General features: G+C 40.9%; 1 protein-coding gene across 1 annotated transcript; it reads left to right on the top strand.

Moving 5' to 3' along the window:
• Positions 1-510: 510 nt before the first annotated feature.
• Positions 511-27,168, top strand: DHX32 (DEAH-box helicase 32 (putative); the record flags this gene model as incomplete). The annotated part of the gene is made up of 11 exons (XM_084264968.1): positions 511-780; positions 3,375-3,568; positions 5,270-5,642; positions 8,969-9,214; positions 11,465-11,564; positions 11,681-11,839; positions 21,385-21,576; positions 23,209-23,358; positions 24,580-24,770; positions 25,631-25,812; positions 26,976-27,168. 11 exons carry the CDS (start codon positions 511-513, stop codon positions 27,166-27,168), a joined length of 2,250 nt encoding a protein of 749 aa, XP_084121094.1.
• Positions 27,169-27,303: the final 135 nt, after the last annotated feature.

Genomic DNA, 27,303 nt, shown 5'->3' with positions numbered 1-27,303 from the left:
CGCCGCATGACCATCTCCAACCACCACAATAACCCTGCTGCAGCCTCCTATTCACAGCAGCCAGGGCTCAGGGGGGAGTGAGAAAGGTCAAGCTCAGCGTGCTCTTTCCCAATTATTCTCCAGCCCGGCTGAGCAGCAGCAGACAGGAGCAGACACACTGCCTGGTACCCCTGGTCTGGCTTTAGCATGCTCCTAAAGTGCAGAAGCCACTCAGCTTCTGTTTAGCATCTTTTTGGTTTAATCATGGATATTTTGAAGAGTTCAGATGATATTTTTTTAAAGGTGTTTTCTCAAGGTTCATCCAGGTTCTGAAACCACCCAAACTGTGACCAACAGACCACCAAGAAGGACCCCAAAGCTGAACTACTAAACTGCAGAGCTGGGAAATACTAAGCCTGAAGCAAGCAGAAATGGATTTCCTCAGGTTTAGGGGGCCTGAGTGATCAATCACTGCAAAGGACTCCTTCCATCACTAATGCCTTTATCCTGGGAATTATATATGTAAGAAAAATGGAGGATTTAACCTCTTCTCCAGAGATCCACTGCTTTTCAGAACTTCTTGACTGCAGTGATGGTGAGGAAGAGGAAATACTGGTATATGGAGAAGATTTAGAGCTTAATCCTTTCGATGGCTTGCCGTACTCTTCCCGTTACTATAGACTTAGGAAAGAAAGAGAAGAACTTCCTGTATGGAAAGTGAAACCTACTTTTATGGAAAGTTTGCTTCATAATCAAATTGTGATTGTGGCAGGAGACGCCAAGACGGGTAAGAGCTCCCAGGTCAGTACAACATACTTGGTTGGGGCTTTGTTATTTTTAGAACATTTAACACTGTACACTTTTTAGAGTGACTACTACTATTGTACTAATGCTATGTATTTTTAAAACAGGAGAAAGCTTTTGCCAGCAATTTACTGTTCACTGCTGTTCCCTTTACTTCTATTAAGCACATCAGTATCCAGATTTCTACAGTACTAGTATCTGGCTTCAGTTAGCAACTGGCAGTTGACATGCCAAGTGCTGTATGTTATTGTAATAGAATAACATCCAGTTCTGCATAGTTCAGAACTGGGGTTGGAGCTGTGGTGTACCCACACACACACACACAGTTGTACTGAGCTGAGCAGTTCTTGGTGTAGAAACAGATGTACAGCTATCTATTGTAACCTGAGGTAGTAAGTCCAGGGAGGTAAAGTGAATTAGAAAAGGTGGCAAAAGGTTAATGCAGTCAAATATAGATTTTAAAAAACATATATAAAAACATACTTTTAAATATCTTTCTTCAAATATTCACGAACAACTAGCACTTACTTTATAATTGCCCATTACAAACCAATTTGACTTAGTTGATGATGTATTTCGGGCTTCAGGGTACATTGAGTACCAAAGGATAACTCTTTTCAGACTGACTGACAGTGTCATAAACAGCAAACAAATATCCCAACCTACAACTTTTTACATACTGAATTTTAAAAATTAAAACCCACTCATTAACTAGAAAAAAATCTGTATAAAATATTCTTGTACCTATCAGTATGGGCACTGTGCTTTCTTTTCTTTGTATCCCAAAACATCACAACTCAACCTGAAAACCTATCAACTATATACCTTCAAATCCATGTATCAGAATATATCAGCTAAAATCCTTCCCTACTGCAATTACAGGTGTATTTCCACAGCCTTCAGAGAGGCTAACCCTAAGTGTAAAGTATTTTACAACTTATTACTTTATATTTTGCCAATAAATAATTCCATCTCTATTTGGCTGGCCACTCTTCTACTTGTTTGGAGAATTTTATTGCCTCTTCCTTAATATTGTCATTTTATCTTCTTTTTGTCCATCATTGCAGTGAATGCCCAGTGGAAATGGGAAATTCTGCAATGGGTGTGTTGGATTCAATGCATATCCTTCCCTGGAAAGTGTGTTTTGGTTCTGATTAGTGCTGTATCAGAAAGAAATACAGTGGGTTTGCAGGCAGGTCATAGGAGAAGGTGAAACAAGTTCTCAGGGAATGAAGGATTAAAACCAGTAGGGCTGTTTCTCAGGGAAAAGTAATGGCCCTTCTCTCACTTCATGCTTTTCCCAAGGATACCCAATTACTTTACAGAACTCGTGTTAAAAGACATCACTGAACCCAAGATCTCAGTTGACTCCAAACACATAAATATCCACTCAGACTATCAAATTCTGTCATCATAACATATACCAAGCTAAGCCTGCTACCACAGTAAGCAGAGGAGAATTTTCAAGCAAGCATAATAAGCTAAACCATGGCTGTTTATGACTAGGACCAGGAGAAAACTTTCCTGCAGGTAAAGCTGGAGGACAATCACTGCTGCAGGGTATCTCACAGCTGCCAGAGACTTTGATGCTGGACACTGCTAGAGATGACATACTGAACTAGAGATGTCATACTTCTAATTGAAATTCCTATATTCCTGTTGGAAGGATATAGATCCAGCTGGTGCCTGGAAAAATTCACTGGAGTGCAAATACTTTGCCCCTTCGTATTGGCTGTGATTTGTACAGAACAAACCCTGTGTAATGATAAACTGCTTCCTAAGAAATGTTAGCTTTATAGATTGTCCTTAAACAAGTTCAATAAGATGTAACACATTGCTGGCTGATTTTTAAACATTTTTAGAAACATAAATAACTATATAGATATACATTATATGTGTCTGATGCACCTAGTTGATGTATGTTAAGGGATTTGAAACCTAATACTTTCAGTAAAATAATACTTATAATGTAGTTTTAATTTCTCATGACAATAACACATTACTGTTTTCTAGCATTGATTTTTACTGCAAATGTATACATTAGAGAGCTACTACATAAGTTCCAGGAGCAGCTCAGTTTCAGTTAGCTGTTTTTTATAGAGTAATTAATCTGAAATTAAATCTATCTACTCTGGCACCTGTCAGCTTGAAATCCTCTTCTTCCTGGGATACATTTCTCACGTCAAGCACCTGGATGTGATGCAGCACAGGCAGGTTTACAGCTGAGAAGGCCCTGACAGCACCTGCACTGACACTGTTAGCTCAAGGAGGAGATGCTCACGAATGCTCCCTGGAGCTCAATTCTGTCCCTTCTGCAATACACTGGAACTAATCTGAACCCAGTTGGGAAATTTCCAGGTAACCTTCCAGCCCATGTCTCTCCAACTCCTGACTACTTAAGAGATTCGAGGCCTTGAAGTTTATCAAGACAGGTAACTTCTGTGTCAGGAGCAGCTCATCCAGCAGCACCCCAGCAGACAGCAAGCAGTAGGCATTTGGGTTGATGTAGTTCTTACAACCATCTACTTCTTTTGCATGTCAGACTCTGCTAAGCCTGTTAAATACCAGGTACATGTCTTATTTCCTTGCAGATTCCTCAGTGGTGTGCTGAGTATTGCCTTTCCATCCACTACCAGCACGGCGTGGCTGTGTGCACCCAGGCGCACCGGCAGCCAGCCGTGTGGCTGGCACTGCGAGTAGCTGATGAAATGGATGTCAACCTTGGTCATGAAGTGGGGTATTCTATCCCCTTTGAAAACTGCTGTACAACAGAAACCATCCTAAGGTTTGTGTCTTTGGGTTTTAATGCCTTCAAACTAATCATAGAATCATAGAATCACAGACTGGTCTGGGTTAGAAGGGACCCCAAGGGTCACACAGTTCCAATCCCCTGCCACAGGCAGGGACACCAACCTCCAGGCCTGGAGCTACACAAGGTTGCCCAGGGCCCCATCCAACCTGGCCTTGAACACCCCCAGGGATGGGGCATCCACCCCCTCTCTGGGCAGCCTGTTCCAGCCCCTCACCTCTCTCTCTGTAAAGAATTTCCCCGGAATATCTAACCTAACCCTTCCCTCCTTCAGCTTCAGTCCGTTAGCTGTAGCTTATGGTTCTTTGCAAGTGTGAGAGCTTCCAGCTGACAGCACTCCAATCCTTACATCTTCATTACATCACTCCCTTAATATGGTCAGGACTCATAACCAACCAACAGTGGGAATAACTTTGCTATATTTGCAAAAGAATTTTGCATACAGAATGAAAACAAACCCTAACACTGCTTTATAAAGTTGTGTATACATTAAAATGCAGATAGTGGAGATTTTTTGATTGATCAATAAGCCGTAAAAGGCTTAAAGGAGCCACCCTGTGCTAAACTGGGGTAGAAATTTAAGTGGGAAAGGTTACCATCAAGGCAAAACTTCATTAAGCACCTCAGAAACCTCCATATCATTCTAGTATCTCTGTTTTCCAGTACAGGAGTGTTCACTACCATAACATGGAATAATCTATCACAAATTAAAACCAGAATTTAAAAAGCGATCAGAATTGTGGCTAGAGAAGGGTATATCCACCAATAAGAGAAAAGGAGCATTTTAAAGATATGAACAATTTGAAGAGATATAGGAGATTTTTTTAAGATAAGAAAAGCACTTAATGTAATAAATACAGGCAGGTGACATCAGCAACACAGGAAATCAGATTTTGAGCATCTCAGAAAGTCAAGGAAGCTATTATCTCTGGTTCTAGCTTTTTTCCCAGCCACTAATTTCCAGTGGAGAAGAGGATACTTACCACTGCTGAAAATCAAGTTCAACTATTCTTCCTTTCATATGTCCTTTCTCTTTCATGGAGACCTCTGTAGACCTCATCCTGCAGCACATCCTCCTGCAGCTCCTCCTGGAGTGAGTGCGAGATGAATCCTATCCACTCACACATTAAAACATGGGTCAAGAATTCAAAGACCTGCTGAGAAATACAGAAAAAAAACCCCATGTATCATTTTAAAGAAATTTCAGGAGCAGGCATAATAGGGATAAAAGTGAGGAGGGCCTTATGATACGAATTAATCTCTGGTCTTGGTTCTGGCACTGCCTCAAGCGTGCATGTACACCTTCTTTTCCTTGTCTAAAAGTATTAGTTCCTAGCTCAAGAATTGGTTATGGCATGCAATATGCTTAGATAGCCTTGAAGATGAAAAGCAATACAAGCTACGATCTTAGGGCAGAAGTATTTCATCTTTTGCCTAGAGCAACCTTTCAACCACAGTGCAACTTCATGTCACCGAATTACATTGAGTTTCTAGCTGCTTAAAGGGTTTAAACATGTAGCTGAGACTGTGTCTACAAAACAGACACTCTGTTCTTATCAAATCCTTCTTATTAGAACAGAAAGAGCCAAGCTGCCCCTGAGACCCTGAATTAACTTCTTACAATTGAATCCAAACATTCCCAGAAACTGTGTGGAGTTTTCTGTCTCCATGTTGCAGGTACTGTACAGATGACATGCTGCAAAGGGAAATGATGTCTACTCCTCTTCTGACCTTTTACGGTGTTATCATCTTGGATGATGTGCATGAAAGGACCGTTGCAACAGATGCCTTACTTGGCCTTCTTAAAGACGTCTTGATATCAAGACCAGAGCTGAGGCTGGTAATCCTCACTGCACCTCATATGTCCAGCAAACTGCAGAATTACTACGGCAGCGTCCCTGTCATAAGAGTGGAAAGCAAACACCAGGCAGAGGTGGTGTACTCCTGCAGTGTTCAGAAGGACCACTTTCTGTCTGCACTAAGGCTGCTCTTTGAGATACACCACACAAAAGAGAAGGGGGACATTGTCATCTTTCTGGCATGTGAGCAAGTAAGTTATTAACTGATTCCAGTGTTTCTGATTTTTATCAAGAAACAATTTACATCTCTGCTTTATATGACCTATAAAAATCTTCTTGCTGGCATCTGAGACACCAGACACTGCCAAGAGTTTTTATAATGTAAGTTTTTCATAGAAAGAAGTTAAGGTATACATAAAACTGTTTGGGGGGGGGTATATATATACATATATACACACATACATACCTATCTATCATCCATCCATCCATCCATCCATCCATCCATCCATCCATGCATCCATGCATCCATCCATCCATGCATCCATCCATTCAACCATCCATCCATCCATGCATCCATCCATCCATCCATGCATCCATCCGTCCATCCATCCATCCATCCATCCATCCATCCATCCATCCATCCATCCGTCCGTCAATGCATCCATCCGTCCGTCAATCCATCCATCCATCCATCCATCCATCCATCCATCCATCCATCCATCCATCCATCCATCCATCCATCCATCCGTCCATCCGTCCATCCGTCCGTCCATCCGTCCGTCCGTCAATGCATCCATCCATCCATTCAACCATCCATCCATCCATGCATCCATCCATCCATCCATGCATCCATCCATCCATCCGTCTGTCCGTCAATGCATCCATCCATCCATGCATCCATGCATCCATCCATCCATCCATCCACCCATCCGTCCGTCCGTCAATGCATCCATCCATCCATTCAACCATCCATCCATCCATGCATCCATCCATCCATGCATCCATCCATCCATGCATCCATCCATCCATCCATCCATCCATCCATCCATCCATCCATCCATCCATCCATCCATCCATCCATCCATCCATCCAATACAAGGAGCCATCAGATTAGTCCCTTAGAGAAGGGCCATCCTTCTGTGTGACACAAAAAGAAGCAAAGGTGACATACCAGAAGAAGGGCCAGATGCAGGGAGTTAACACACAGCAACCTAGTCTGGCATAGGGTGTATCACACTTTGTGACTCCCTGTTTTGCAGGCATGGAAACATACCCAGTCAGCATAAGTGTCCTATTCCACATGAATACTTTTACCTTAAACCTGTGCAGAAGGCTTTGCCATTTGCATTCTCCTTTGTGGCTTCAAATTTCCCAACCATTTGTGTACACAACAGCAGGAGGCAAATATCACCCCAGTGGTGCTACAGATAATCCAGGGGTCTGCACAGGCTTGGCTACTCTAGAGGTCTGAATCCCTGGAGAGTGCAGAGATGCCCTAAATTCACTGCTGCTGCCAGGGCTGCATGATCACATCCTTCTCAGACAATCTTCACAGTACTTTATAGCTGTCAAAGCAATCTCCCATCAAACCAACATATTAATAATTGAAATAATAATTATTATTAATAACATTTTCTGATAGTGATCTTTAGGCTTCTAGTTTGTACCATTAAATTTGCTTTAGAACATGAAATTTGCCTTAGTAACTCCAGGAGATAACTCCTTTCCACATGCAAAGATAAATCACCACAAACTTCCCAGGCAGTATCACTGTAAAAAGGGGGATGGGATGGCTATGTAACATTTTAATAATACTAATAATAAGTTGTAAACTTTTATAGACACAAATTTTAGAAGTGATGAATTGATGATTTCTCTGTATCGGTTCCCATCTTTACGATGGGTGATGTTAGGGAGCAAACACACACTCTTTCCATTTCAAAGCACTGGGAACAAAGTCTCATTTCTGCTTTTTTTGTTTTTTGTTTTTTTTTTCCTGATGGGCAAGTCCCCCACAATACTAAAATGATGTTTCCTTTCTTGCTGGGAAGAGATTCCTTAATTTCCCCTCATGATGAACACCACTGCTCATTACGACCAGTTACCACTCAGTCCACATGCTGAGTGTTCTTGCTGTGATTTAAAGTTTCCTATTGCTAATGGCTCACCGTTCCCTGTCTTTTAAACTGAACAAAACCACAAATAAACTAAGAACATTAAGATTTATGTACTGCCTTGGTGCCAGCCTTGCTATTAGCTGCCACTATCATACCTCTACAGGAATTTTTATAGAATACTTTCAATCTATAACTACCATGAATGCAGCAGGGCTCTCCAATAGAAACTCAATCTGTTGTTTTCCATTTTGAAAAATGTTTGCTAATACAAATGCTTTTGGGAAAAAAACCCCAACCCTACAAAATGCTTTTTCCAGCTGAACAACTCTATGAATGATGGTTTTCTACCTTTAAAACAGAATTGTTCACAACACAAATGATTTTATGTTTAAAAAAAAGACTAAAACAACAGCAAAAAAAATATCCCCTTCTCAATTTCTATTCAACCTCTGAATTCATGGGGTGTTTTAAAGGTGATGTTCTATTAACACATCTTAGGGACATTTTATTGAGTTTATTAATCATTAGGGAGGAAAAAGAATCCAATAAAAATCTTTACAATACATGTAACTTCTTAAACATAATAATTAAGGGAGGTTTCTGCATACTTCAATCCTTTTATGCATTGGAATTGCACTGAATGCATAACTGTAGTTCCCAAAGTGACCCAGCCAGGGGCTCTGACATTTCAGCCCTCCCAGTGATAGGGTCAGGGTTGGAGCAGTGATTTTTTTTGGCATCTGTCCTGACTCCAGGAGCAGCCCTGCACATAGCATCTTCACCAGCACACCCAGGGGGTGCTGTCATTTAGGGGACCCCTGTGCATAACTTTGGTTCCAGCAGAAGAGGAAACATTTTGGGGATGCCAGTGGGGTACCCAAGTATCTCCTCCAGCATTACCAACCCTACATGCAGAACACATTTGGACCAAACTCTTTGGCACTTAATCACTGATGTGGATGCATCCTACACATCCTAAAGACATCAGGTTTAGTGACAATTTAACAATTTCTTACCCTTGCTACTCCTATACTACATTTCTGCACCTCTGCCTTTCCCTGGAGGTTGGTTTGGATATGATTAAAGCCAGGGAAGACTATTTAGAAAATTGCAGAGGAAAAAAAGAGACATTTCAAAAAACAGCCCAGTTTTTCCCTGGTCTACACTTAGTGGATGCAGTTGGTAACTTCTCATACATAGTTCTTTCCCCTTATTTTTCCCTTTAATCATGAATATTGTAAGATTTTGTGATAGAGCATGGTGTGCATGTGATAGAGCATGGTGTGCATCTGGCCTCCAGCCATGGTTAAACCTCCACGGTCCTAAATTTTGTTATAGTTGGATACATAATTAAGATTCATTTTAGAATAAAACTGTTGTTTTTAAATTAAATATCAATATTTGGTTTTCATACTCATTAAAATCTTCTCCTCCTTTCCCAATCCTTCTCCTCCTCACAGGAAATTGAAAAAGCTTACCAAATGATCAGACAGGAACAGTCTAATTTAAATCCTGACCTTGGAGAACTCATCCCAGTCCCTTTATACCCCACAAAACAAGACCTAATTCCTAAGCCAAGTCAAGACAAACAGAAATGCCACCAAAAATACAGAAGAAAAGTGCTACTCACCACGAGCTTTGGAGAATCTTTGATTTGGATTAAAAATGTAACTTTTGTCATCGATGTCGGCGTTGAAAGAAGAAAGGTTAGTGGCTTCACTAACATCAGGATGCCAAGAATGAACTATGCATAAGCTTTTTCCCAGAGTGGGGAGGCAAGAGAAATGTGCAGCTAATAGATCGATGCAAACTGTTTCTAAAGCATCAATTATCTTTTTACTCTTTTCATAAAATATTCTATAATATTTTTAATATTCAAATTCATATTTCAATGACTTTCATGGACATCTCAGGTGAAAACCAAGCAGGAAAACACAATTACTTTCTAAAAGTAGTCAGGAAACACAACGTTTCTAAAGTTTCTAAAGCCAGATTAACACTCCCAGCTGGAACTGCCCCTCATCTGGGCACCAAACCAATGACAGTTCATTTGCAAGCCATCTCTCACCTTAGTTTTGGCCTATCAGTCATAATTATACTTTGGTATCTCATAGAACAAAACACAATCCTTCTTGGCTACCTGCTGGCAGACTACCTGCTTTAGGAGATTAATATCATCCCTTGTTTAACACCTTTGTAACCAGTGTGCTGCCACAGATGATGCAACACCAAGGGATGCTCACACAGGGAACCACTTCTTTTTAAAGGTGCTGGTGGTCCTTCCAGACACGTGTTTCCATCCAAGTGTTGCAAAACGTTGCAGTTTCTCAAATTACTCTTTGATCTTTTCCAGTTCATTCAGTTTTTTGTTTTCCACCCCATCCTGGGAAGGACTAGTGCAAATAAATCTCTCTCATTTCTTTCATATATACAACACTGGTGTCCTAAAGAATGAATGACTCTACAGAAACAAGTCCTTACATGAATTGGAAAGCTGCATTACTAGAGGTGTTGTAACTGTCCTACATGTTTTGCTAGTCAAAAGAAATACTCCCAAAATAGCCAAAAAAACCCCCAGTATAATGCAGTTTCTTTATATAATCCAGAAGGGAATCATGAAAATTGAAGCTGTGTTCCTAAAATTTTGGATTGGGGATCACTAATACTGATTAACCTTGCAAGTAGTTCAGGAAAAAGCTTGGAAACTACCATCACCTTTCACAAAGGAAAGACTAAACCAGTTCTCAATTAAGCCATCCATAAATCAAAGTATTTCTGAGACTACAGTTGTCTTGGATGACAAAAACGAATCTCACTTCTGCAGTAATAAGAAGCTCAAAGAAAACTCAGTGCTTCCAGACTTCTGTGAATCAGAAATATGAAGTGATGGGAAGAAATCAGCTTCAACACCGTCCTGATGGTCATCAAATCACCTCAATTGGTTACACAATTTTAACCATTTAAATCAATTATTCTGTCATAGCAGCTGAAATTCAGTCCCCTAATGCTCATTCCTGAGCAATTCAAATTCACATTCGATCTGTATCACTGAAAATCAGTTAAATGTAGAGGGAACAGGCAAAGTTTTGTGCAGAACAAAATCCTGCCAAAATCTTGCAGTTGGAATATATAATAAATTTACCTGGAGGAAAAAAAATGCCCCCTGCACCAAAGGATATTTTATCTTTCTTGTTAAAACCCTGTTCTAAGTAGACAAAGTAGATTCAGATGCCATGATTAGGAAGTTGCCTTAGCCAGATGTTATGTGTCTTGCAATATACTACAAGAAAAAGCTTATGGGCATCATCTGGAGGTGTTCAAGGCCAGGTTGGCTGGGGCCCTGAGCAACCTTGTGTTGCTCCAGGCCTGGAGGTTGGTGTCCCTGCCTGTGGCAGGGGGGTTGGAACTCTATGATCCTTGGGGTCCCTTCCAACCCAGACCATTCTATGGTTCTATGATCTGGTGGTCAGAACAGCGAGTTTAACCAAAATAAAGTACAATTAAAGAAAAAATGGGCCACTGTAGATCTTCCTAACAGTCCTTGCTGCCTGTACTGAGCTGACAGATTTCAGTGTTAAAACAAAAATCCGGAGTTGTGGAACAAAATGTTATCAGACAATGATGGGATTCTGTCATTGGAAGATATAAATAACCTTTTTCGAGGCTTTTCTTGATGACAGCATAGATATTTTGTGGTTTGGTAAGGTACCTTCAGAAGAACACATTTCTCTCAGGGTATACTCACAGAATTATTGCAAAATGCCTCTGTCAATTTATCAAAGTGCTGACTGCTCTCATTCCAAAACCAGTGCAATAACAGTGTGAAAAAGAAATGAAACTGTTACACTTTCTGTAAAATGACCTAGACAAGAAAAGAAATTCACTCCAGACCATTAATATTTTTGTAGTCTTCACTTTACTCATCACCTGACGCTTAATATCTTTTTCATTTGAAGGTGTACAATCCTAGAATCAGAGCAGACTCTGTTAGAACGCAGCCTATCACTCAAAGTCAAGCAGAGATGCATAAACAAATACCGGGCATGTCTTCAACAGGTAGAATTCTTAGCTCAAATTTAAACCTGTTAGCTCAAATTATTCATAGAACCAATATGGCAACGTGGAAGGGGAGGAGGGGGAAAGTAGTTCATTTTCCTGCAATCTCTTTCCAGGAAAACTCTTCTGTTTGTATCCTGAAGAATTTACCTACAAGGAAATGAAAGCACATCTACCAGCCAAAATACAGGAATCCAAGCTAACTAGCATGGTTCTGTTCCTGAAGAGGATGGATATCGCGGGCTTAGGACACTGTGACTTCATAAGCAGGCCAGGTAATGATGATGCCCCAATTTCCCATGCTGTATTATTTTTGCTATTATTTAAAGCTCAATTTTGCCCTTTTATTTACAGTGCTTGTTTTTTCTTGAAGAACCTGTAATAGTATCAGCACTACTTTTAACACTCAGATGCTAGAACCATTCACAGCCTAATAGTTGTCCTTAGAAATATGCTATTGTGTATGAACTGCTTGTTCAGGAAAAAGACCATAAAGTATCTGAATGGAATTGGAATGTGGGAGGGAAAAAAACCCCAAAGTCAATGCTCCAAATATCTTCTCACCCAGGTTTCATATTATTTTCCTGGAACCCACAAAAAAATATAAATGTGTCCCATTGTACAAATATTGAACCAAATCTATTCCTTTAGTCAAAAGTTTACAACAGGAATAAACTACTCTTCTTACCCAGGAGATATATTTGGAGGAAATCAGCTTTCTTCTTATCACCCAGCATCCCACACCTCAAATTTAGGGTAAGCTGTTACTTAAGGACAATGTTATTTATAAAATAAACACGAATAAACTTTCAATACTCATGAGGGAATGCTCTGCATTTTGAGGTGAGTGCTTTTTGAGGTTGTACTTTTTTTTAAACATCATTTTTCTGAGTTCTTAGGGCTTTTTCTAAAGGGTGTTCTCTTCTCTGGTCTCAAGTACCACTGCACATTCTGCTGGTGATTTGAAGCCAATTAAAGCAAGGGAAATAGCACTGATTTCCCTGGTTTGCAGATCATATGACCCATTGCTAGCTTCTTTTATGATAATTTTCCCCTGAAAATAGAATTAGTCTTATATTATCCTCCTTTTCCTCATGTGCACACAGGAAATTAGAATAATCGCTTGTCTTTTATGTGTTGTGCACCATAATTAATTAGTGATAAAGAGTGTTGGATGTTGTGATAGATTGAAAGGGGAATTTTTAAAGAGGAATTTTTAAAGGGGAATTTTTAAGTACAGTTTGTTCTCCTGTTTGGCAGAAAGAGGACTAAAAGAAATGTGAAAAAACTTTATCAGTCTGAGAGGAAACTAATTTAAGTCTGATGAGAATCAGAGCATCACCTCTGTGTTGAATCTAAGAAAGCATCAATGAAAATGGTCAGTTGGCTTTCACTCAAATTTAGGAAGTATTTTACTCAAAGAAAACAAACAAAACAACAAAAAAAATCAAGCTTAAAAATTCTAAAATCTATTAGTGCTTTTACTGGATATGAAGAAAGTTTTTCTTGAACCACAGATTGAATTACTAAAGTCACATTAGGAAAAGCATCTGGTATTTTTGGATTTAAAGGCACAATGGAGACAATAAAATGCCAGAGTCTTTTAAGTATTTCACAGATGTCAGAATTTTTGTCTGGATTTTTGGGATGATGCAGCTGAAGAAAGCATCTTGCTGATGTATACAAGAAGGCATCTGATGAATGAATCAACTTCACTTTGATGGGCATTAAGTATGAAAGAGTTTTTGCTAACTAGATCAAAAGTGTGAGGTCAAGGTATTGAGAAGTTTGAGGAGCTACTGAAGGTTGGAAAAGACCTTTAGGATCATCCAGTCCAACCGTTCCTGTCCTGTGCTAAACCAGATCCCTGAGCACCTCATCTCCCTGTCTGTTAAACACACCCAGGGGTGGGGACTCAGCCCCCTCCCTGGGCAGCCTGTGCCACAGCCCCACAACTCTGCCAGGGAAGAACTTTTCCCTCCCAGCTGAGCTGACCCTGCCCTGGGGCAGCTTGAGCCCATTTCCCCTTGTCACATCTCCTGTCCCCTGGCTGAAGAGACCATCGCCCACCTCTCTGCACCCTCCTGGCAGGTCAATGTAGGCTGAACATCCCCAGCTCCCTCAGCCACTCCATTTCCTGGTCTCCTCCTGTCTTAAGACCCCACATAATTAAAAATTTGAAACTTTGCTTTAATTGCCTTCTTTTACCCTGGGATAGACCACATGTTGGCTTTTCTTGCTCTTGGATTTTCTTCTTCCCACTTCTGAGCAGGCAACAAACCTCTTTCCTACTAACACTGAGGTGATATCCCTACCGTGGTTCTCCAGAGGTGACTGTACAGCTCACCCTGGGAGAACATGGACACTGTGAAACACCTGGTGTGAAATGCATTTCTCTGAAACAGGAATACTGATGTCAGCAAATCTGTAAGGGGAGTTAGTTATTTTATTAGGCCAACTGACAGAACTCAGATTGGATGTCAGGCTGTGACACACAGAAAACCTTCTTGTGGGGGCCCTCTATGCCCCTGAGAGCTTTGGGTCAATGATCCCAGCCTGTGAACCTCCTTTTTCTCATTCTGTGCTGAGAGCCCCAACCTGCTGCACACACTCAATGCCAGTCAGGTGTTCAATGGCTAAAGAAGCATGACATCCTCCAGCAGAAATGGAGACAGGGGCTAAAGCCACGCCACGGAGCCCTTGATGCCCAGCTCCCAATACCAGTCAAAAGGCAGCCTTAAAACTTTTTCATTGCTAGTCATAGGGTCAAACTCCTTTGAGTAAAGGGATTACAGACACCACAGCATCTGCTGTGTGCCACACACCCCACAGGTTTCCCTAGGCACTGTTCCTGTCCAGCAAACATTCTCCAGTGTGCTTTGCAAGTGAATGAGATGGAGACTTCAGGGGTTTTTTTTTTGTTTTAAACCCAAGGTGAATTTCTCCTCAACAAAATATTGAGATCACAGCTGAACTGCTGAACAAACAAAACAAAAGCACACCAAAATTCCCAGCAAGAATTCAAAGAGAAGTATTGCACACAGCATAGAGAACATACAGCAGATCAGAAACAAAAATTACATCAGTAAAACATTCTATTTCCTCTCAACAACAATATGCACAAGGGGTTTTGGGGGGATTTTTTTCTGGGGCTCTTTGAGGAAAAATAAAAGGCTGGATTAACTCTGCCTCATTACTGCATTATGGAAGCAACAAACACGTCAGGCTTACAGCTGCTGCATTTAATTCACCCTCTAATCAAGGTGGGGAAATGCAGCAAACTTGTTCCCCTTTTTAGAATTCATGAGCCATATGAAAATGTATTTGGCACTGCAGTCCTGAAGTGCATTATTTGAATTCCTGTGCCACTGTTATAGGGATGTCTTGAAATTTTTATTGGTTAATCAGCTGGATCTTTACTGTGTTACATAATGGGACAGAAAAACTCCTTTCCCATAGATTGTAGCAATGTTATTTTTATAAAGCACTGGAGAATCCTTATTTAAACTCTTCAAATCACTATAAACACAAACCCTTGGAAAATTTCCCTAAGAAATCAGGGTGGAAACAGTTTGCAGATTCTTCATTCATGCAGAATTACCATCAACAATTTGCAGATTAACATATTTGTTGATGCTCATGGCCACCATGATATTTAAGAGCTGTGCTGCTAGAGCCCCACTGAGAATACATTTCTAGAATACCCATCATAATAAGAGTTGCATAATGGTTTCCAATTGTGTCAGAAACAAAATTTATTTGCATATTTTTCATTAGGAACAGACTGACAAAGACAGTCTCTCCTCTGAAGAGTTATTATCTTAAGTTCACTTGTTGATTCTTTGATGTTTTAATTTCTGAATGTCACCGATTCAATAGCATTATCTCCCAATGAAAAGCTTTCTGATAGCAGAGACATGGCCACATACTTCATATTCTGAACAGCATAAATCAGTGGGAAAGCAGAAAAGGAACTGGAAGAGGTAAGGACCAGAGAGCCAAAAACCCACCAGAGCCAAAGTATGGACTGGACAACCTGACATTTAACAGCAGTGCCATAGCCATGGTACAAGTGGCATCATCAGTGGGTGTCAGGACAGTATGTAAAGCCCAATATCTGAGCATGTGTGGCATTGAATGTAGCCAGCAGCTTGGAATAGGGAGCTGGTAGCACAAAGGGCACCCCAAAAATTAGAAGGGGTTGCCCCGTACTGGTAAAGCTGGATAACTCTCATGTCATTTACTAGAGAGTAACACAAGAAAACAAAGTGATTAAAATAGCTTTTATGCCATTATATAATATTCTTTGAATTAAACCCTGTGTGGGTATACCACACGTGGCACAACCACATAGGTGCTTTCAGGATGACACAAAGCAGTAGAAAATGGACTTCACTGAACAGCTTGGAGCAGTGAAGAACCAGCAAAGGGGGGAGTGGAAAGACTGCAAAGTGTGAGATTGGAGAAGTGATTTGTAATGATCAAATATAACTGTGATTTCAAAATAACAGGAAGTGAATTGGTGACATCAGAGCATGACTCATTAAAAAATCATGCCTCTGAAGTTATAAGGGAAAAGAGAATGAAGATCAAACCTGCACACAGAAGTTTGTCCTTCCATAAGGAAAAATCTTGAGTAATTTGAAGAAAACTTGGCACTGGATTTCTCCATATCTTCAGTTTGCTATCCAAGGAGCAATGCTAAAAAACAATAACAGAAAATGCCATTCCCAGCACATTCTCCCTGCAGTAATTACTTTGGCAGTTCTGCATAACAGAGGCTGGGAAAACTTGTGGTTTCATAGAAACAAGCATCCAGGAATGGTTTGGGTTGAAAGGAACCTTAAAGCCCACCCAGTCCCACAACCTGCCATGGGCAGGGACACCCCCCAACATCCCAGGGTGCCCAAAGCCCCATCCAACCTGGCCTTGAGCCCTGCTTGGATCCTGGGGGCAGCTACAGTTTCTCTGGGCACCCTGTGCCAGGGCTTCCCCACCCTGACAGGGAAGGATTTCTTCCAGTTTATCTCATCTAAACTTCTCCTCCCTGAGCTGAAGGCCATTCCTCCCTGTCCTATCAATCCTTGCCCTTGGCACCAGTCCTTCTCCAGCCTTCCTGCAGCAGCTTTAGTTACTGGAAGGGGCTCTAAGATCTGCCCAGAGCTGCCTCTTCTCCAGGCTCAGCAATCCTAACTCTGTCATCCTGTCTCCAGAGCAGAAGTGCTCCAGCCTGTAGTTTCACTTGGGACTGTCCCAACCCATGTGCAGGACCTTGTACTTGGACTTGCTGAACTTCATGTGGTCCTCATGGGCCCATCTCTCAAGCCTGTTTGCCAGACAGCAACTCAGCTCTTTAAAGACAATGTCCTTCCACCTGACATTTGTGGCAGCTCTGACTTTGTAACAGCGATTCCTATGGAAAGAAAAGGTCTATCAAAAAGCAGATATTTAGATAGCCAGGATCTTCACAGGGTAGGAGAGCAGAACACAGGACCTGTACCTCCTCCAGATAACACATGATATGGCAGTTGAATGCACTGCTAATGACCACTGATGATGAAATTGATGTTCCTGTCTCTAACAAGGGAGTATTACAGACTTTTTGCCAAATCCTTACATCACTTGCTTCCTTATGCAACAAGAATAATATTTGTATCACACACCAGGCACTTCAGTCTTAGCCATGTAGGATGTGACACTGAAGAGTTTCAGGGCACAGCCACCCTCAGACTTACTCTGTTCAAAATCCTGTGGAACAAAGGACATCATTTCAAGTCAGCTTGAAGCCCCCAGATGAATTATTTCAGTGCTAACAATTAGTGATGTATTTGCTTTGCCAAGCTGAAGTGTGATCAAACACAGGATCTGTATTTATATAACACTGGTCAGATTTCCCAATTTTTCTGGATTTTTGCAACCAGAGCAACCCAGCCTCAACTAGCCAAAGAACACAGGCAAGGGAAAGGAAATACCTGATAAAGAAATACCTTTTAAACTTCCAGGGAGGTGACAGTTTCTTGTTGAAAGCACAGGATGCATCTTGAGAGCTTCTTTTTAACCTTCTTCCCATGGAAGCAGCAGTTGGGTCACAAACTTGATGTTTGCTCAATGGCAGCAGAGGTTGGCATTGGCAAGAAGCCCTAAAAATAATGATGCCTGCTAGAAACCAACAGATTTCTGTTCTTTAAAGGAGACCTCTCTGTATGTAAACATTTACACTCCTTTTGGTTTATCATAGTTTTTATTTAAATAGGAACCATACCACACAAAACTCTCACATGAGCATCTGCATGTCTTAAAACAGCCTTTAATTGATGAAGTTTGTACCTCAAGCTGCTGACCTGTATCTGAAAGCCCTATCCTATAATTTTTTAATTATTTTTTTACTGTTCCTTCACCAGCTTAATCTTCCTTCACTGCATTATCCTCTCTAACACAATAAAAATCCAGGAGTCTTCTTCTCCTTTTCTCTTTTTTTTTTTTTCCTTGTAACACTCCCAGCAAAATTGGGAAGTAATTTGTGTTTATAAATCTCAAGGCAACTTACTCTAGGGCATAAAAATGCAAATTACTGATGCTATCAAGGGGACTGAAATTGGCTGCCATACAACCATGGATTTTGTAAGTTCCAGCACAAACTACTTTGTTGATTTCTGGAAATTAGCTTTCCATGATTTCCTAGTAATTACTGCCTGTCTGAATGACCATTTTGCTCTCCCTGTATTTTCAATCACTGGTATCTATTTGCTGTCACTGACTCCTATTCTTCATGAGCTGTTACTTTTAATTTCTTTAAACTTCCTAAACATTTCCTTCTCAGATGCTCCAGCTTTTGCAAGGGCTCATCTTTTATACCATTAAACCTCCTATGTCTGATAACAAATGTTCTCTCCAGGCAGAAACCCCTCGTGTCTTACAGGCAGAGATATGAACTCTAATACTGAAATGAAACAGGTCCACAGTTTTAACAGGAATTTAGAGACTCCAGAGCTAACTCCTCTGGAAGCTAATACTGAGTGTTTTAAAACTGAGTAAAGTCACAATGCTAACAGATTTACACACTGGAGTAGTTCAATGTAGTAGAGCCCAGGATACCATTAGCCTACTATCAGAAGAGGGGTGGGAGCAGGGACAGGGAGGGGATTGTCCTTCTGTGTTCTGTCCTTGTGAGGCCCCAGCTGGAGTCCTGTGTCCAGAGCTGGGGCCCAACACAAGGAAGATGTGGGGCTGGTGGAGATGGGTCCAGAGGACCCACGGAGATGTTCAGAGGGCTGGAGCAGCTCCCCTAGGAAGAGAGGCTGAGGGAGCTGGGCTGGTTCAGCCTGGAGAAGAGAAGGCTGTGGGGGGACCTCATTGCAGCCTGCCAGTCCCTGAAGGGAGCAGAGAAACAGAAGGGGAATCAGCTTGTTAAAAGGGTAGACAATGGCAGGACAAGGGGGATGGAGTGAAGCTGAAGGAGGGAAGGGTTAGATGAGATATTAGGGGGAAGTTCTTTCCAGAGAGAGAGGTGAGGGGCTGGAACAGGATGCCCCATCCCTGGGGGTGTTCAAGGGCAGGTTGGATGGGGGCCCTGGGCAACCTTGTGTAGCTCTAGGCCTGGAGGTTGGTGTCCCTGCCTGTGGCAGGGGGGTTGGAGCTCTGTGATCCTTGGGGTCCCTTCCAACCCAGACCAGTCTGGGATTCTGATTCTGTAAAAGTTCATGTAAGGGGAATTAATAACTATTTTTTTTCCCCTCAGACATCAGCAACAGAAAAGGGTTAAAACCAACAAACATTTGCTTGCTTCCCATTTTCTTTTTTCCTTCCTTCATTATAACTGGTTAATTACAGAGCCACAGCAATAAACTAACAGTTCTCTGCCAACAAAGTAAAAACCCAACTTGAGATTTTTGTGCAGGACAGCAGGGTGCCTGAATGGGGGTTGTGAGGGTGTGTGCTATGGCAAAAAGTGACCTACCAGCTCCTTCCAGGCTTTTCTGTCCTTTAATTTTCATGATGCAGAAGTAGGCTGCCAAAGACAGGTTCTCCTTCCTAATGAATTCACACAAGAAATTATTTCTAGTCATCTACTAATGAAGATAGAACAAAGACAAACCCTACCTGTATGGGTAGCTGTGGTTGTGGGTTTTTATGGTTGTTTTTTCCATTATTTAGAGAGGTTTTGACATTAATATGCAAACTGACACAGCCCAGAGAAGCCTGTAAAATTGCCAGTGCAGTCATTAGCTTCCCAGCGCTGGGTACGCCTGGCTGGGCATGAAGCCAAAGCCTGTGGTAGTGGAATTTTTGTCCCCAACTACAATGGGACTAGAATTTAACTTGTTATCCAGAAAACAGAGAGAAAGTATCAAATAGTTCTTTCTAACTGGAATGAGGAGAAAGTTGCTGCAGCAATAGGAGAGCAGTTATGAATTTAAAAGCACTGGCACTCATAAAAGATACTGGCTGTTACAGTAACACCTGGAATAGAATTGCACCTTTGAAAAGAGCTGGGAGGAAAGTGCCTTCACACTTCCAGTTTCAAATTTCCATCACTGTCTTTCATGCTGTAGCAACTCCTTTGTGGAGAGCGTAGGCTTGTCACCTTCTACTCAGCTTTCGGGCTCCCTCTGTCGCTCCAGAACTTCTTTTCCCAAAGGAACCTACTTTTATCTCCAGATTTCCTACAGACCTGCTCGAGTTCTCATTGTGAATAGTGAGTTGGTTAATCCCATCCTTCCAGCCACATCTTATCATCACTGCAACTGTGAGGGTCTGGCTCATTACACCATTCTTTCAGCAGATCAAAGTAACGCTGAGAAAACCCTTCAGACTGATAAAAAAAGAGATAATAATACTTCACAGTCTTCTGGCACCTTCTATCAAAAGCAAAAGTAGTCAATAATAGTGAAAGGGCTAGAGTATGCATAAGATGATTCTGTCTTGCACTGCCTCAGAGGCAGAAAAGCAAGAGAAAAATACTACAAAAAAAGGGTAAAGGAGAAATTCAGCAGGATACTTAATGAAAGCCTTTGTCAAGCTCCCGTGTTCCTTACTCCCATCCAGCCCAAATTCACTGATTTCCTACCATCTTCCAAAATTAATCTCAGCCTACCTAATTATTTTCCTATATTCACTCATTATTTTTGGCTGCCTCACTGTTCTCACTTCTTCTACCCGCGGAGGTTGTGGGGAAGTTGTAAGCTACAATCAGGGAAAACTCAACATTTAATTCTGTGCACTTAGAAAGGAAAGCCAATTGCCAGGGAGACACCTTAATATGTTGGCATTTTTCTTCTGATATCATGAGAAACTGTAAAAATAATAATTAAAAAGGCAACCAAGAGAACTCCAAATACCTGCAAGAATGGTAAGACAGCTACAACTTCTATAAACAGTTGTCTTTTGGTTATAATCTTTCCTAAAGCTGTTGTGTGTCTCTCAGCACCCCTCAAATGTCACCAACCCTCTTTTAGATCAAATATGCACAAAATAAATACCCAAAGATTGACCATAGTACAAGTTTTTGACAAAGTCTGGGTGCAAAACACCACTCAGCACCCACTGTTGTGGCTTTTGGCAAAAATTGCTCCAGCAGAAAATAGTTCCACCAAGTTATTTGCAACTCTGTAATTACTACCCCTGCTTTTCTTCCTCCAGAATGTTCTCAGCCTTCCATTCCTCTCAATTCTTTTCTTCTTGCCCATTGTTGAATGACAGAAGCTGACTTCTATCATTTCCCTATCAGAAAATGTACCACTGAAATATTATAATGAGAATTTAACTGTTGGCTTACATATAGCCATTCTCAAGAATTTGAATTATCTTCCCTTTTTATTAGCTCCTGAAAGCCTCATGCAGGCTTTGGAAGATCTCGATTATCTAGCAGCCCTGGATAACGATGGGAACCTTTCTGAATTTGGAATTATTATGTCAGAATTTCCCCTGGATCCACAGCTGTCAAAATCAATTCTGGCTTCATGTGAATTCGAGTGCGTTGATGAAATGCTCACCATTGCAGCCATGGTAACAGGTACTCATAAATCATGTTTTACTGCATGGCTCGTGCCACCTGCCAAACCCACATAGACTCTTTCAAAAAGTCTATTCACAAGGGCAACCCAAAGGCAAAGTGTTGTTATTCACATCCCCCTTATTTCAAGTAAATGAATATCTTTGGCTGTTTAAGTCTTTAAGCATGCAATGAAACACAAGTGATGAATTCATAAGTAGCACTCCAATTCCATGCTTCAAATGGCCCATTAACTCCCAACCTTTTGTCAGAAAGCACACACAGAACAGCCCTTCAGAATGAACTTCCTTATCTCCTGTTCATGTACATTTGTTACAGGCTGAAGCAGCAAATTAGGGGAAAGTTCTAATTAGAAATGATCTTGAACTGTTGACCCACAAAGACTGACTTGGTGATCTTGTTTCCACACTTTCAATATTTTATACAACCAACCTAAGTTTAAGTACCTGTGTCATTCTGTCCTGATGGATCTCTGCTCCTATGAGAGAAACCAGCTGGCCCCAAACAGTGGGTGCATGAAGTTCAGAGCAAGAACATTTACATTAGAAGGTGGTTAACTACAGAACTTCTTTCATTTGGTATGACAGCTTCCAAACCAACACATCAACCCCAGGTATTTTAAGCCTATTCCATCTGTGAAAGCTGCTATTGAAATCTTTATGCACCAAAAATGCACAGAATCAAAGATTTTAGGATAACTGAGAGGGGAATGACTCCACAAGTAGTTCAAATAGCAAATAAATGTCCTTTCAGGATCCCACCAGATAGTGCAGGACAAGGTTAGACTCAGTTTCTTTCAGGTGTCAACAATATTTAACAGTCTCAATTCTCTCCATAGCAGCCTCCTACCTACACAGCACTATGTCACCTGTTTTACAGCATAACCATCATACAGAACCAATGCTTGAGACCTGCTCAACAGCCCCAGCTTGTTGTAGACAATGCCTTGCCTGTAGACAATGTTTTAGCATGGCACTATTGTGCTCTGCCTGGAGGGAATATCCTAGGCCTAAAAATTGGTGAGGAGTCTTAGGCAGCAAGGACATGAGCCCACAGGACAACAAGCTGCATTAGTTCTCCTTATAGAACAACTTATGCCCAAGCTGGTTTAAGCTTTAATACTGGGTCTAAACCTGTAATAAATATGAAATGTAATCTATGGAGCATAGGCACACTTTAGTTTTTAAAAAGCTCAATCAACTCAAAAGACACAATTATGTAGCACAGTACAACAGAAGTAAAACACACTGGAAGGGCACAGACTTCAACATACAAGAGCAAATCAAGGCTTCACATCCATAGATTTAGTTTCTATATTAAAGGAACCCTATGCTTGGATCCTGGATAAACTGGATCACATCATTATCAAAGGAGTTTTGGCATCAGTCTAGGAGAAAGCTGTTCACCTTCTTTTGTGTTTAGTACAAATTAACTAAAGAAGATACTGAAAGAACACCCACATAAATAAAAGCACAGTGAATGCAACAGACTCAGTTCTTCAGCAGCAACCCAACACTGAAGATTAAAGGGAACTGAGAAAGGGAAAAAAGAAAGTTTATCAGTGGAGTTACTATTTGTGCATGCACCTACATGTCTTAAAGACCCCTGCCTTGATCTTTTTTTTTTTCTAAGCTCCCAACTGCTTCTTACACCCACCTCCTGGAACGGAAGAGATCGCTCTTACTTGCTGGAGAAAATTCTCACACCCCGCAGGAGATCACTTCACCCTTGTCAATGTCTTCAATGCCTTCAAGGAAGCCAGCACCAGCTCTGCAAGCCAGTGTAAGTGTACCCACACCAGGCCAAACTCAGCACATTGCAACCAGTTTGGGGAAAAAATCCCCTCACCAATGGAAACATTTAGTTCATAAACCCTTTTTGAATGATTCTTTCAGGAATTGCTAATTTGTAGAGAAAAGAGAACACTAAATTAGTAGCCATTAGAAATAAATTTCACAGAATCCCTAGGTTGGAAAAGGCCTTTAAGATCATCAAGTCCAACCGTCCCTGTCCTGTGCTAAACCAGATCCCTGAGCACCTCATCTACCCCCCTGTTAAACACACCCAGGGGTGGGCACTCAGCCCCCTCCCTGGGCAGCCTGTGCCACAGCCCCACAACTCTGTCAGGGAAGAATTTTTCCCTTCCAGCTGAGCTGACCCTGCCCTGGTGCAGCTTGAGCCCATTGCCCCTTGTCCCATCTCCTGGCCCCTGGCTGAAGAGACCATTGCCCACCTCTCTACAACCTCCCTTCAGGTAGTTGTAAGTGGTGATAAGGTCTCCCCTCAGCCTCCTAATTTCAGTGTTAATTAACTGAAGTGACCCAGCATAGCGTACCTCACCCTAGAAAGACATGTAAGCACCATTACAATTGTTATTTCAAGTGATATTGTACAAAGACTGTTCCTCCCATAAGAGCACATAGTCTAGGTTTAAGATGTGAAGTGACATAAACATAGCTGAGGAGGGACTTGATTCCCCCAGCAGCCTAACAATTCTGGCAACTAAAAGAGAAGTTTAATTGAAAGTAGTAAAGTTCAAATTTACAGGAAACCAGGTTACAGCCAGGGGACTGCACAGGTGGCAGAAGCTCTTCACAGCATTCTCCTGTGCTCAACCATCTTCTCAGGCTCATTTAGCCAGAGTCCAGTACCTTCCTGAAAAACCAGAGTTGCTACTCATTCTATTTGAAGCCATTATGTTTTACAGACCAAATAATGGATTTTGAATACTCTTATTGGGAAAAATATAGCTAAAATTCCATAAAACTAAGTGAGGCTATCAAGCATTGCCCACTCACTTTACAAGCAAGCTGAAGGAGCCTAAGTTGTCCATATGATTCTTGTTATCAGAATTTTGGACAGCTCTGACACAGCTACTTGCTCCAAAATGTTTTGAAATCTATTGCACCAGTCAAAAGCATTTTACAGAGCAGTATCTGTGGATTGTACCCATCAGTAAGACTTTGCTATAAGCCAAAATACTAGGGTTTTTTTCCTCCACAGACTGCAGTAATGAGAAGTGGTGCCGTGATTACTTCCTAAGCTGCTCTGCACTGAGGATGGCAGAATTTATCAGAGTAGAACTAGTAGAGATTATGAAGCGTCTTGAACTTCCCATTTCAGAACCTTTCTTTGGATCAGAAGAAAATACACTAAGCATTAAGAAATCTCTCTTATCTGGTTACTTTATGCAGGTAAGGAAAAAATATTGTGGTTTCATCTCACTGCATTGTTAACTTACATGAAATGCTCCCAGAGAACGAGAGTTAGGGAGTGAAATTTGATCATCAGGAAGGATAAAACCCCTTTTTTTTCCACAGTGTATCAGACAAACACTTCTGCCAATTTCTATCTTCTCTCTGGGGTTCAGCTGTCACAGTGTGAAGTCCACATACCTCACTGCAAGAGGAAAACTGTCAATACACCTTTCACTGAAAGAGCTCTTTTACTCATAAAACTCTTGAGCTTGGAGTATTCTCTCAGACCTCATTTCTTGTTTTGAAGATGCTTTTGTAAAAGTACCCTGGAAGCAAAGCACTGGCAGGTGGAATATATTTAGGTTTAGGTATACATAATACACAGTTTTCTTCATTTGAACCTAATGAGGAACTATAACTGTAATCATAAATGAGTTATTCCTGCTTGAAAACATGCTTTCCTTCACATCACTACAGTCCACCTAAATAGAAGAATGGCTCCTCCAGACCACACTACTTCAAGTGCCCGGCCACACGTATTTAAAGTCTTAACAACTCCCTTATTTTCACACAGACCCTTCAAAGCCAAGCTCAGATACTTACTGTGTAAGCCTGACCTTGCTTGTTGCAGGCAGCTTCCTTTCAAATACACAGATGGAGATTTTCTTTAACTCATTGCATAGTATCCAGTCCCTAGCTTTCCTACAGAAATTTTGGAAGAGGTTTAGGGTCTTCAAGTTGAAAATATCTGAATACAAGTTTAATTCCTGGCTTTAATGTAATAGGCAAACACTGATCTACACATCCTGAACATTCAATTAAGTAATAAATGACTCTTTGAATGATTGTTTTTTCAGATTGCTCGTGATGTTGATGGCTCAGGTAACTACTTGATGCTAACTCACAGACAAGTGGCCCAGCTTCATCCTTTCTCATCATACTACAACACCAGAAAGATTCCTGAGTGGGTTGTATTCCATGAGTTCAGTATATCAGAAGACAATTCCATCAGAGTCGTCTCCGAGGTATCACCCGAGCTGTAAGTTCACAGGGATGAAACTGTTTCTTCACTCATTCCTCTACCACTAAAGTGTAACCCAAGTCACAGGCAGGGTAAGGATGTGTGTGTACACTGAGAGCAAAGCTTGGAGAAGTTAACTCCAGTCATCTTCTCCTTTTCCTTTATCTCTGTCAAAAAAAGCAGTGAAGTCCTGGTTCTGTTGTGGAATCATTCCCAGCATAACTGATGCCCTCCTGGCTTAAGCATAAAAGGACAATCTTCATACCTAGCCAAGCAAGAGGAGTTGGCATCAAGGGTGAAGAAATTGTTGTTTTTCACAGTTTTTGTGTTCACTAGTGAATGTGTGTGGAACAAATTTTACTTCTTTATTGCTGGTATAACTCTGTCACAGTGTGTAACTTTGCTTGATGTCTTCATTCTCCTTCAGAACACTCACTGCATTAGAGCTCAGAACTATTAAAAAAGGGAAGAACTGTGACCTCACAGTCTTACCATTCTTTTCATGCAAAACAAAACATCATTTAAGGCAGCCTTTTGTATTTCCTCAAGTGTGCTGACCTGTTCAGGTACTGAAGCAGGTTTCAATGTTGGCCACTGTGACTGGAGTCAATTCAGTCCTAAAAAAAAAAACATCTCACAAGTAGCAAAAGTTTTTTAAAAGGTAAAATATGTAAAAAAATAGAAATCAAGGAAGGTTTATCACAGCAGTGTACTCCTAGATTAATCTAGCTGGAAATTTCTTTGTTCCCTGAGAAGCTATTTTGCAGCAAATACTTTTCTCAACATGCTTTATACATCCAGCCAGCTAAATCATCCTGTATCAACTCTTTATGACTTCAAGAACAGATGATGGTCTCCCTTCTGCAAAGTTCTCTTTATGCTGAGAATACATATTTCACTTTCCTATCTTTTTTTATTTCAGATGTTTCTAAGAAAATCTTTTCATAATTTTATTGAACCAAAAATATGTTCAGATCCCCCAAAAATTATTATTCAATGCAACCCACAGAACTGAGAATTGAACAGCAATCACCTGAAACATAGACTGAGCACATTAAGTGCAAGTCTCCTGAAAGCACAAACTGCTACTACACCTTGTAGAGTTTTGGGTTTGAGTTGAAAATAATAATAATAATAATAATAATAAAAAATAATAATACTTTTTCTTATTTCCTCACCAGAATCGTGGAGCTGGTACCTCAGTATTATTTTAGCAATCTTCCTCCTAGTGAAAGCAAGGATATTCTGCAGGAAGTGATCAATCACTTGTCACCTGTTTCAAGCATGAAGGAGGAACAGAAAACTAACAGTGACAACAAAGAAAATGAAAAATTTCCCCAAACTCCAGCTGAACAAAGATGCATTATTCAGTGATTTTGGACTCGACTATCATACATTGGAAAAACAGAAATAAAACCAGTATGTGCAATATACATGCCCACCTAAACCCATGTAATTATTGCAAACTATTTATGTAAATGTATTGAACAAAAGAAACGTGTAGAAAAA

The sequence above is a fragment of the Gallinula chloropus genome (genome assembly GCF_964237585.1).
Source record: "Gallinula chloropus genome assembly, chromosome: 5".
In the NCBI taxonomy this organism is placed as follows: Eukaryota; Metazoa; Chordata; class Aves; order Gruiformes; family Rallidae; genus Gallinula; species Gallinula chloropus.
This window is presented reverse-complemented; position numbering and strand designations above follow the sequence as displayed.